We start from the raw sequence: 11215 nt of genomic DNA, 5'->3' as shown, positions 1-11215 counted from the left end.
TAATATTCTAGCATTTTATATATAGCCCTATAGTCTATGGGAAACTGTAAATTATCTAATGATAGCAACATCATCTAAAAATCATTTTTTATCCAAAATCATTGAAATTAATGATCACAAATGTTTAAATAACAGTGGGTCTAGTTATATGTGATAACAATGTATAGTGAGCAGTGAAATAACTATTGGTTTCCATTTGTGGTGACTGCTGACTGACATTAGGGATGAGATTAAATAGATACTGGAATTTAGCCTGGTCTGGAGCAGGCTAGCTCCACAGAATAAATCTCCATGGTAATTTATACCATAACATATCCTCCTGCCCCCTATCCATCTTTAGTGCAACCGGATTACGGATCAATTGAGCCAGGATCACCAAGATATCCTGGCTTAATCCCTTATCCTAGTTTTGTGCAACAGGCCCCAGGTTTGATGTTTTAACATTAACAACAACAGCAGCTTGAGACACATTGAGAGTTGAATCATTACAAAGATGGAGAATACCCAGCTAGCATATTTGGTTCCTTGGAAGTTATGGGAAAGTATGTTTTTGGTTTACAGTTAGTTTTTAAATGTTCTGAGAACAGAAGAGAACATTTTGCCTGTTCTGGGAGCATTCATTTTTAGGTTGCAGGCAATTCCTGGGAGTTTTTTACGATGGTTCCCTGAACGTTTTTCTGGGAGGTTTTCTTAACATTGAAGGTATTTAAATAACGCTCTGAGAAATTTCTTAAATAAGACTGCTAGCTTAGGTTAACTGTTTTGAATTCCAAGCACAGATAGGAACCATGGAAATGGATTTGCAAATACATTTATTATTTTTTTATTGCGGCACGGCATCAGTTAGATTCAAATCTACGATCTTCTGTTCTCTATCCATGGAATTAGTCCACCAGGATGGAGCTAGCACGCCATGTTTTTAACTCATACACAGCTGTTTTAGTCAAACAGACCCCCTTTCAAAGGAAACAAGCGCAGCTAACACACATTAAAGGGGAATGGAAACACTTTAGGAAGTAAATCTAAGCAAAGAGATGTTTTCAATCCACTAAAACTAAACGTGTGCATTTAACATAAAAATATCTCTATATTTAGTATTTTGATCGTCGACAAGGTTTATATGACCTTTGTCAGCGCCATTTTAAATTGCCATAGTAACGACTGACGCCAGTGCGTCACAGGCAGGAATCCACAAATTGTCTGTGGTATTGAGTTTAAGCGGGTAGAGGGAATCGAAGAGAGTGAGGTTAGGTGCGGACAACGAAGAAGGCAACAACAAGTAGTAATTCAAACGTGAACAGTATAGCAGTATACTGTATGAATTGGCTCAAAAAAAATCCCTCGGTGAACTACCCAAGGACACAAAACTGTTGAAGAAGTGACTCCATGTCCTGAAGAGGAAGGAAGTGCCAGCTCGAGCTAGTAGGATCTGCAGACAGCACTTCGCAGACCTCGCGATGAAGGCCACTTTCGATGCGGCAACAGGGAGTTTCCGAATGGAAATAGGCCTACGTTGAAGCCCTCTGCTTGCGCCTCCACTTGCAATTTCGAGGCTTATGGACCGACCATCATCAACATTGCTGACTTGAGTCAAGTAAAAGTCAATGCAATGGAGCCTGAGGTAACGTTAACCAGTAATGACTGTTGTTGACTAGGCTGGCATTAGACACTGGACAGCTTTGTTGCAACTTTAGTTGAAGGTAACTAGCTGATTGTGTCTGAAGTTTTTTGTGTAACACCCCCAGCAAACAACGTTAGCAAGCAACTAATCTAAAATTGCAGCACAGTTTCTCTGTGTACCCCTGTTATTAGGTAGTTACTGTAGCTAGCTTCCCCCTCAGATAGTCAAGTAACGTAAACTCACCCCATTCCGTACAAATGTGCGCAACCGCAACATTCAAACGAGGCTACAAAGAAAAGTAATGGGACTGTGTTGACTTCAAAATCGGGGGTGTGAACTAGGTTTCTCTTCAAGCGTCGATCGACATGGTAATGGCTCTATAGTATTGGAGAAAAGTTGAGAACTGACCCTCCGTTACATCGTGACGCGTCATGCCGTAACGTACAGCACGCATAAAGCAACTATTTCTGTCTTACAATCTCTCTCCACCAGGTGTAGCACTTCTCTCATCCTTTAGAAACATGAAATGGACAGTGACGGGGGTAAGGGGGGGATACCTAGTCATTTTTTGCGTCATCATTGCATGCGATCATCATTCTCAAAGCCGCTGTTTACTTCTAAGATCACTTTAGCACCGCCCTAAAAAACAGATTCAAATTCGACACAAACCTTCAAATAGGTGTGCAATGACACATTATATAAACTCTTTATGGTGTTTTATTTACATTTTAGAGGCAATAAGGTGATAAGTTGGACAGATCGAGTGGAAAAAAAGCTATTTTCCCACACGACATATCTCCTTCTCACTATCACACATTAGTTTCACTACCCCACCCGCCATTTAAAAAAAAGACCCGACAGAAACGGGCAGCGTTTAGGTCATGTCATTTATTTTGTTGGAAAGGGGAGAAATTGTGCTTTACAATGGTATTGACATTACAGTTGATTTGGAAGTATTACGTTTTTGGGGCGCTAAAATAACGGCAATTGTACGGACCAAGGCGATGTACAAGTTTACGTGAGTTTACTATACTGTAATACATTTTGTTGACAGATTTGTTTTTGTAATGTTGTGTTGGCTCCACCTCATTTAGCTAAACTGAAGTTGACATAGCTAATGTTTGCTGAAAAAGAAGTGTGTGTGTGTGTGTGTTGACAAAGCCTACAAGACAGGTAGCTTGTTAATGCCAACTGATATATTTGGGTTTAGTTGTCTTAACAAAATGTTTCTTTGTTTTCAGGATGACATCTTCATCCCTGAAAATGTTTTCATCCTGGAGGAGACTGTGCAGGAGGCAGAGGAAATATGTGTAATCCATGTTATTTCTAAGGCTATTGTTAATTTCAAGTATATGCAGTGAATCTTGAATATAACTATAGCCTAATAGTTGCTTTCATTTTTTCTACCAACAGGAAAGAACGGTTAGTACAGCATGCCAAACTGACCCCTGGGTGCCAGAGTGTTCATGTGCTGCAGTGAAGAAGAGGTCCACCGAGACCATCACTAAAGAGCTCAGTGCCCAGCTAGATTGTGCTCACATCCATCAGTATACATCCAAGGCCTGCCCCTATACGCCACAGATGGAGCTGACAGAGAGTGAGATCAGTGAAGACCATAAAAGATGACTTTGGGGGAGCGGGCTGGTATTCCCGAAAATGGAGAAGGAGAAGGCCATTCAACAGCGAATTGAAAGATACACCCATCCATGAAAGGAATCGGAGTGGAATTGTTTTTCCACCAATTGTATTTTTATACCCGTTTCAACCTTGTCCACGTCCTGCTGTTTCGACTCTCTCTCTCTCTCAACCTATGAATGCTCAGCTATGAAAAGCCAACTGACATTTGCTCCTGAGGTGTTGAACTGTTGCACCCTCTGTAACCACTGTGGATATTATTTTTATTTAAAAAAGGGCTTTTGTAAAATACATTTGATTGATTGTTTGCTGTGCTGGAAACTGTGATGGGACATTTTTATAGTATCTGTAACATATTTTGGTGTGTGTTTAATCTCCATTTTAACTTCTTAAAGTGGCAATCAGCAGTAGAAACAATAACAAAGTGCCTCCCTGCTCCTCTTTTGGTAAAAAAATCTGAAGGATTGAGAAATGTAACCACTCTCAATTTCATAGACAGCGCTATAGATGCAAGGACTGACCATGTACACAGTTCGCTTTGGATAAAGGCGTCTGCTAAATGGCATATGTTTATTAAAGTCTACTTTGATGAACAGCCAAAAAGCACATGAAATCTGATATTTTAAGCCACATTCCAAGTCTGATACAATTCTGATTCCCGGCCACGTGACCTACGTCTGAACGGTCAAATCTGATTTATTTGTCCTCAAGAAGTGTTTTTTTTAGACGGTTATTTGTCATATCTTGTTGCTCACTGGCTACCGTGTTCACAGTATGACAAGAACATGTGGTAGCTTAATAGCTTGTTGATTGTTTACAAAGAAATTAGTCAACGTGCTAAATGGCTAGTTGAATGCTGTGGTTAGCCAAACATTATTTGTTTTGAAAGTTGGGTCATCTTATCCTTTGCGGCTTTAAAAGTGTTTTTACATTATAATTTTCTACATTAAAAAGCAACTGGGAAACATCCATGGCAGGCATTGCTGTCACCTTAGCTCGCTACAACTTCTGAGCAATTGGAAGCACGAGCAACACAACCAATCAGCCTACACCACTGCGCACACATGTTTTTACTATGACAATGAGTTTAGCCATGTCAGCAAATGACTGTCTGAACAGACACACCTGATTTGGTCACTGGTAACTTTCTGTTTGTACAGTCAGTAGTCCAAAACTGATTTGAAAAACAAAACTGATTTGAGCATTAAGGCCTGCAGTGTGTACAAGTCTTAAGAGCTTTTCACACCTTGATTGTACAATATTTGCCAATTATTCTTGAAAAAATTATTCAAGGTCTATCAAGTTGGTTGTTGATCATTGCTAGACAGCCATTTTCAAGTCGAGCCAATGTTGTCTTGGTAAGCAACTCCAGTGTATATTTGGCCTTGTGTTTTAGGTTATTGTCCTGCTGAAAGATGAATTTGTCTACCAGTGTCTGTTGGAAAGCAGACTGAAATAAGTTTCCCTCCAGGATGTTGCCTGTGCTTAGCTCTATTCAATTTCTTTATATCCCTCAAATAACTCCGTAGTCCTTGCTGATGACAAGCATACCCATAACATGATGCTGCCACCACCATGCTTGTTGTGTTGGATTTGCCCCAAACATAACGCTTTGTATTCAGGACAAAAAGTTAATTTCTTAGCCACATTTTTTGCATTATTACCTTTTGCCTTATTGGAAACAGGATGCATGTTTGGGAATATTTTTATTCTGCACAGGCTTCCTTCTTTTCACTGTAATTTATGTTAGAAGTAACTACAATGTTGTTGATCCATCCTCTGTTATCTCCTATCACAGCCATTAAACTCTGTAACTGTTTTAAAATCACCATTGGCCTCATGGTGGGATTTTGAGCGGTTTCCTTCCTCTCTGGCAAATGAGTTAGGAAGGGTGTCTGTATCGTTGTAGTGACTGGGTCTATTGATACAACATCCAAAGTGTAATTAATAACTTCACCATGCTCAAAGGGATATTCAATGTCTCACTTTTTTTTTACCCATCCACCAACACGTGCCCTTCTTTGCGAACCATTGGAAAATCTCCCTGGTGTTTGTGGATGAATCTGTGCTTGAAGTTCACTGCTCAACTGAGGGACCTTACATATAATTGTGTGGGGGGGGTTCATGTTAAACACTATTATTGCACAGAGAGTGAGTCCATGTAACTTATATATATATTTTTGTCACTTAGCAGACACTCGTATCCAGAGCAACTAAGGTTAAGTGCCTTGTTGCTCAAGGGCACATTGGCAGACTTTTCACCTAGTCAGCCCGGCGATTCAAAACAGCGACCTTATAGTTAGTGACCCCAAGCTCTGAACCGCTAGGCTAACTGCCACCCCACCCCGCAAGTATGATGTGACTTTTTAAGCACATTTTCACTCCTGAACTTATTTAGGCGTGCCATAACAAAAGGCTTGAATACTTATTGACTCAAGACACTGCAGCTTTCCAAAAAAAGTCATGGGTGTGAATACTTTCTGAAGGCACTGTATGTTGTTATAATACATATTATTAATCTAACTCAAATCTCCTTTTCATGAATAAGAAAAGGACTGAAAGTGTAACCTTGTGCCCCAGTCTCCCCTATCTACCTCTCCATCTTTCTCTTTCTACTTCTATCTATCCAACTCTTCAATGGAATTTAGGTTATTCTCTGTCTCTTACCAGGGTGTCTGTGGCTTTGGCCTACATCCATAAAATGCCAATCAGGATTGCTGTTTGCATTGCATGGAACCCCATCATGAAATAATCCAGTCGTCATGGAAAATTAGATCGCTGTTGGAGTGTGAAGATCTCTCTAATGTAAATAAATCATCTGTAGGCCTATAATAAATACATTCTATAGAAAGACATAAGAAAAAGTATATTTAATTAAAACGGCTATTTTGAACAATATATTTTTCCTACCATCTCCTGTCCACTGGACATGCTTTCTGCCACTTTTGTGGGAAATATGGCCAAGATGAATTGCCTTGCTTTGATTGAACTTGGCTTTGGCTTGAGGTCTGTCTCGCCCATCTCGGCCACCAGAGGGCGGATGTGGTCTCTTGAATGTGCAGGGCATGAGTGAATAACGGCCATGCTTGCTGGAGCCAGACAGACGCTCAAAACTTCTACATCAGGACCAGCCGGTGGACGGATTTTTGGATACGCTTCTGAAACTATTTGTGAATACATTTAGGCTTTTATGGAGTGATCCCTTATAAACAAGCTCAATACTTTCAGAATATTTACGTATTTTGCTCTGAACGTTCTATCAAGGTAAAATGACTCCGCTTTTTGCTTTGGTCGTACTTTTCCTGAGGGCTGCGGAGCCCCGAAATGTCGGCTCTGGTTACACGGCGCTGAGGAGCCAGGACAGGGACGGGTCAGCACGTGTATTAACCGCGGGGAACGGAGAGTCAGACACTGGGGTGAATCTGAATCAGATTGGAGGAGGACATATCGAATCTCGGTTGCAGGAACCAGACGCAAACCCAAAGAGAATCCCCCGGGGCGCCAAGGATGGGAGCTCGAGAAACCGGGACCAGCAGTCTCCCCACAGCTACCGACACCCCAGACCGTATGACCCGGACGGCTACTTTACCACGCCCAAGAATGCACACCTGGCCAATAGCACCCCAGACAGAGATTCCAAGGGTTCGGTGCTGCTACACAACCCACTCTATCCGGTAACTGACAGCTCCTACCGGGCTTACGCAGTGATGCTGCTGGCGCTCATCCTATTCGCTATGGGCATCGTCGGTAACCTCGCGCTCATGTGTATCGTTTGGCACAACTATTACCTGAAGAGCGCGTGGAACTGCATCCTGGCCAGCCTTGCGTTCTGGGACTTCCTCGTGCTCTTTTTCTGCATGCCGGTGGTCGTCTTCAACGAGCTCACCAAGAGGCGGTTGCTAGGCGACCTGTCATGTCGGATTGTGCCTTACATGGAGGTAAAAAAGTTCACATTGAACGTCCAAGTACGTGAGGACCTTTCAGCCGTGTGCGTTCACAAGCGCAAAGAGATGCAACTGTTGCGTCATGCGCAGGTGCCCGTTATTTCTGCATAGGATCTAGCTCTCCTCGTTCTCCCATTATTGAACAGTAGGGCTAGGCCAGTCATACACACAAGTGTTCATACTTTTGTATAAATACAAATTATTATACCTAGGTACACATGTGATAGGCAGCAAATATATAAATAAAGAGTCCATGAAGAGATACAAAGAACTCTTATTGTAAAAGGTCTTATCTTTTTATTTATATATATATGGGTGATCGGCTACTATTCACATATTTTTGAGTATGAATACTCCCTGTGTTAGTGCCATCAGGGCTGAAATAGTCCCCTTGCAGGGTTGATGGTGCTAGCACAACTCTGGCTGTTCTACTGTATCACTATAATGTGTGTTTTATAGATGTAATTACACTATGTGCACTTCTGCCCGTGTATATAGCTGTCTTCAGACCAGTCTGCCAGACCCCTCTGTGTTGTGGTAGTTAGCCCATTGTTATGCTAACAAGTGCCCCACGCTAATAGTCTGGTGGGGTGTGCTTAACTAATTGAGGTTGTTAGGAGCTCTATCGAGGAGGGGATCTGGGTCAGACAGGACGCTCTAATGTTAGTCTATATGCTCTTTTTAACCAAGCTTACGACATTTGCATATTCCTGGGGCATCTATTTGGGGCAATAGTGCTTCCCCCAGTGTTTTCTTTAGCGGGTTGGAGAAGCCTCAGAATCAGCATCAACACCTGCCAAATCAACATCTTGTATTGAAACCAGTGTCACTCCATCTATCCCATTCATTCTCCCTCTCCTTTCCACTGTCATCTTCTCTCCTCTCCTTCTTTGCCCTCACCCCTCTCTCCCATCTTCACTTTCTCTGCCTGTTTCGCCTCCCTCTCTACACCGCTCCCCCCTCTTCTTCCTTGTTTCTCCCTCTGTCCTTCTCCTACCCCTCTCCTTCCAGGTGACATCCCTGGGAGTAGCCACATTCAGCCTGTGTGCATTGACCATCGACCGGTTCCACGCAGCGACCAGCCTGCAGCCCCAGGCCCCGCGGGTGGAGCCCTGCCAGTCCATCCTGGCCAAGCTGTCTGTGGTCTGGATCGGCTCCATGGTCCTGGCTGCTCCGGAGCTGCTGCTGTGGCAGCTCACCCAGGAGGTCTCCGTCCAGCCAGGGGGCTTCGTGGTGGACCTGTGTATCCGGAGGCCCTCCCTCAGCCTGCCCGAGTCGGTCTACTCGCTGGTGCTGACCTACCACGAGGCCCGCATGTGGTGGTGCTTCGGCTGCTACTTCTGCCTGCCGCTCCTCTTCACCCTCGCCTGTCAGCTGGTGACGAGACACGTTGTCGCTGAAGAGGCACGGAGGAAACAGGGGACAACCACAGTAGTGGGAGGAAAAAGAGTACGCCCTTCCTCCTCCTCCACCTCTTCTTCATCGTCATCCTCCTCCGCTCCAAAGAAGCAGCAGCAGCTGAAGAGAGAGCGTAGGTTGAGTTCTACGGTCGTGGCTTTGGCCATCGTTTACGCCGCGTGTAACCTCCCCGAGAATGTCTGTAACATCGCCCTGGCCTACATCGCCAACCCCGTCTCCACGACAACTGAAGCCCTGCTGGCTCTGATTGGCCAGTTCCTGTTGTTTGTCCGTTGCTCGGTGACACCGGTGTTGTTCCTGTGTCTGTGTCGTTCACTGGGCCAGGCCTTCATGGACTGTTGTTGTTGCTGCTGTGAGGAGTGTCTACCAGACGGAGCTTCTTCATCATTGTCTTCCTCGACTACCGCAACAGCGGCCTCCACCTCCCTCTCCTCTCCGTCATCACTCTCTCCGTCCTCCACCAAGGAGGAGAAGCTGACGATTGTGTCTGGGACCACACCAGCCATCTTCTATGACAAGGCCAAAGACAGCTCCTCTCTCATGGTCATCGGAACACCCTGCTGAGGTCCTCTCCCTGACTAGCCAGGAGTCACTTCATTGGAGCACAAAGTGACCAAGCTACCCTTAGACCTCCAGCTCTCTTACCCCAACCTCTCTCAGCCCACTGTGGCTGTGCTGGGCATTGAACTGAATGAAGATAAAGGATCTCTATGATGCTGGGTCTTTAGAGAGTGACTTATTTTACCTTTATTTTACCAAGAAGACTATTGAGATGAAAGGTAGACTCGACACTGTTGGCATCATCATGCATAGGGGGCGACTTCCTGCTTAAAGCCCACTTTTTATGAGTTTGAGGTCATTGGTTTTGAGAGAATTATGGTTATGACCACTTGAGGAACTCTTGGCTAGGGCTTTGGTTGTCTTCAATCCCTCGAGGCCCCGAGAAAAGTTATGAAGATAACTTAACCATTATGACACGAGACAACATATCAATTGTAGTGGTGGAGCTGAAAGCTAGAAGACAGCTGAATCAACTGCCATAAACTTTTCTCAGCTTTTTTTTAAAACTAGTTTTCTATACTCTCTTAATAATAAAAAGAACACCAACAAAGACATTCCATTATCCTTACAAAAAAAAGAAAACAATTATCTTAGCTGTGAATAATGGTCTGGATTCTTGGTGTATTATTTTTTTTGTTGAACTTCCTGAGTTTGTATTAGTGGAGATTAACAACAGAAAGAGCCTTTGAGGGATCCTCTGACTGTGTCTGTGGGGTACATGTTCCCTCTCTAACCTCCTTCTAACCCCCCCTGCACCCCATCTCACAGTGATCTACAAGGGAAGGAATGTGGTAGAATGGTACCCGTCAAACATCAGTCATAACACCCACTACTGCTGGTGACAGACTGTTTACACATGGTGTAAATATTCATTGACCTTGCCGTTAGCTCGGTAACTAACAACCAGTACAGTGTAGTCGTCTAGGATCTCTCCAGAGCAATGTGACAGTGGGCGAAAATCAATGGTCTGGTGTGTTAAGAATTGTTCCAGTAATGCTTGTTGGTGTTGCTCAGGGTTGTCTCATCGTTTTGCCCGTCAAAAAAACGTGCTGCTGAGCATCTTCTGCAGAGCTACGAACATTGCTCAGGGCACCTATCCACCATGCGTCTCAGTATAGGAATGCTGATCTAGGATCAGTTTTGCCTTTTGGATCAAACTTGAGTATTATTATATGGACAGATCCTTTATCAGCACTCCTACTCATGAGAGGCTTTGTTGATACAGCGCCCAGATTTTACAACACGTCTATTCTACAGATAAACCCTATTATTATTATTATTATTATTATTAAAAGCGATTAGTATAACCGCTAGTCCACACAATGGCTCCTGTGTCAATATGTTGATATACTGTAAGTCGAGATAGAACCTAACCAATCCCTATCAAAATGGTGAATCTGTGTAGAGTACAATCTGACTGATACAATGCTGATATCTATTGTGGTTTGCTGTCATGTGACACAATACTGGAATTTCGACCTGCTCAGATTGCAGGACCCAATTAACAATATTTTAGTGTACATGTTTCAGTGTACATATGTGTACAATCTGGAAAACTTTCACTCCTCAAAAAGAGATCAGTCAAATCATATGAATGTAGTAACAAGTTGTCAATAAATCCATTGTTTTTCTTTGGAATTAGTATATATTCTCTTATATTGTGAATTTACTGCAATTATGTCTGATTTGAATCTAACATAGTTTATCTGAGGTAGTATTTAGTTTTGTATGTTTTTTTATTCAGTTCTCAATAAATAGTGAGACAGTGTCTGTGGTCTTGTTTTTACTGGCACGGAAGTCATGGCTGAGGGAAAGCATCTATCAGAGCATGAACAAGTCACTGTCAATTTAAAGAGACCACCACGTCTGCCCACACACACACACCCACACATGCACGCACACACATGCACACACACAGACGCATACACACACAAGTACACACATTCTCTGTCACAGACACATATCCTCATCCATCATCCCTCTCACACACACAATAACAGCACAGAGGACAGTGACGGTGAGGATCCTTCGGCTG

At 43.3% G+C, this 11215-nt stretch overlaps 1 protein-coding gene across 1 annotated transcript; it reads left to right on the top strand.

Moving 5' to 3' along the window:
• Positions 1 to 6340: 6340 nt before the first annotated feature.
• On the top strand, positions 6341 to 10948 carry LOC110494050 (G-protein coupled receptor 37-like 1). Its single transcript, XM_021568740.2, has 2 exons — positions 6341 to 7194; positions 8212 to 10948. Exons 1-2 carry the CDS (start codon positions 6526 to 6528, stop codon positions 9181 to 9183), a joined length of 1641 nt encoding a protein of 546 aa, XP_021424415.2. The 5' UTR covers positions 6341 to 6525; the 3' UTR covers positions 9184 to 10948.
• Positions 10949 to 11215: the final 267 nt, after the last annotated feature.

Source organism: Oncorhynchus mykiss, chromosome 17 (genome assembly GCF_013265735.2).
Source record: "Oncorhynchus mykiss isolate Arlee chromosome 17, USDA_OmykA_1.1, whole genome shotgun sequence".
NCBI lineage: Eukaryota > Metazoa > Chordata > Actinopteri > Salmoniformes > Salmonidae > Oncorhynchus > Oncorhynchus mykiss.
This window is presented reverse-complemented; position numbering and strand designations above follow the sequence as displayed.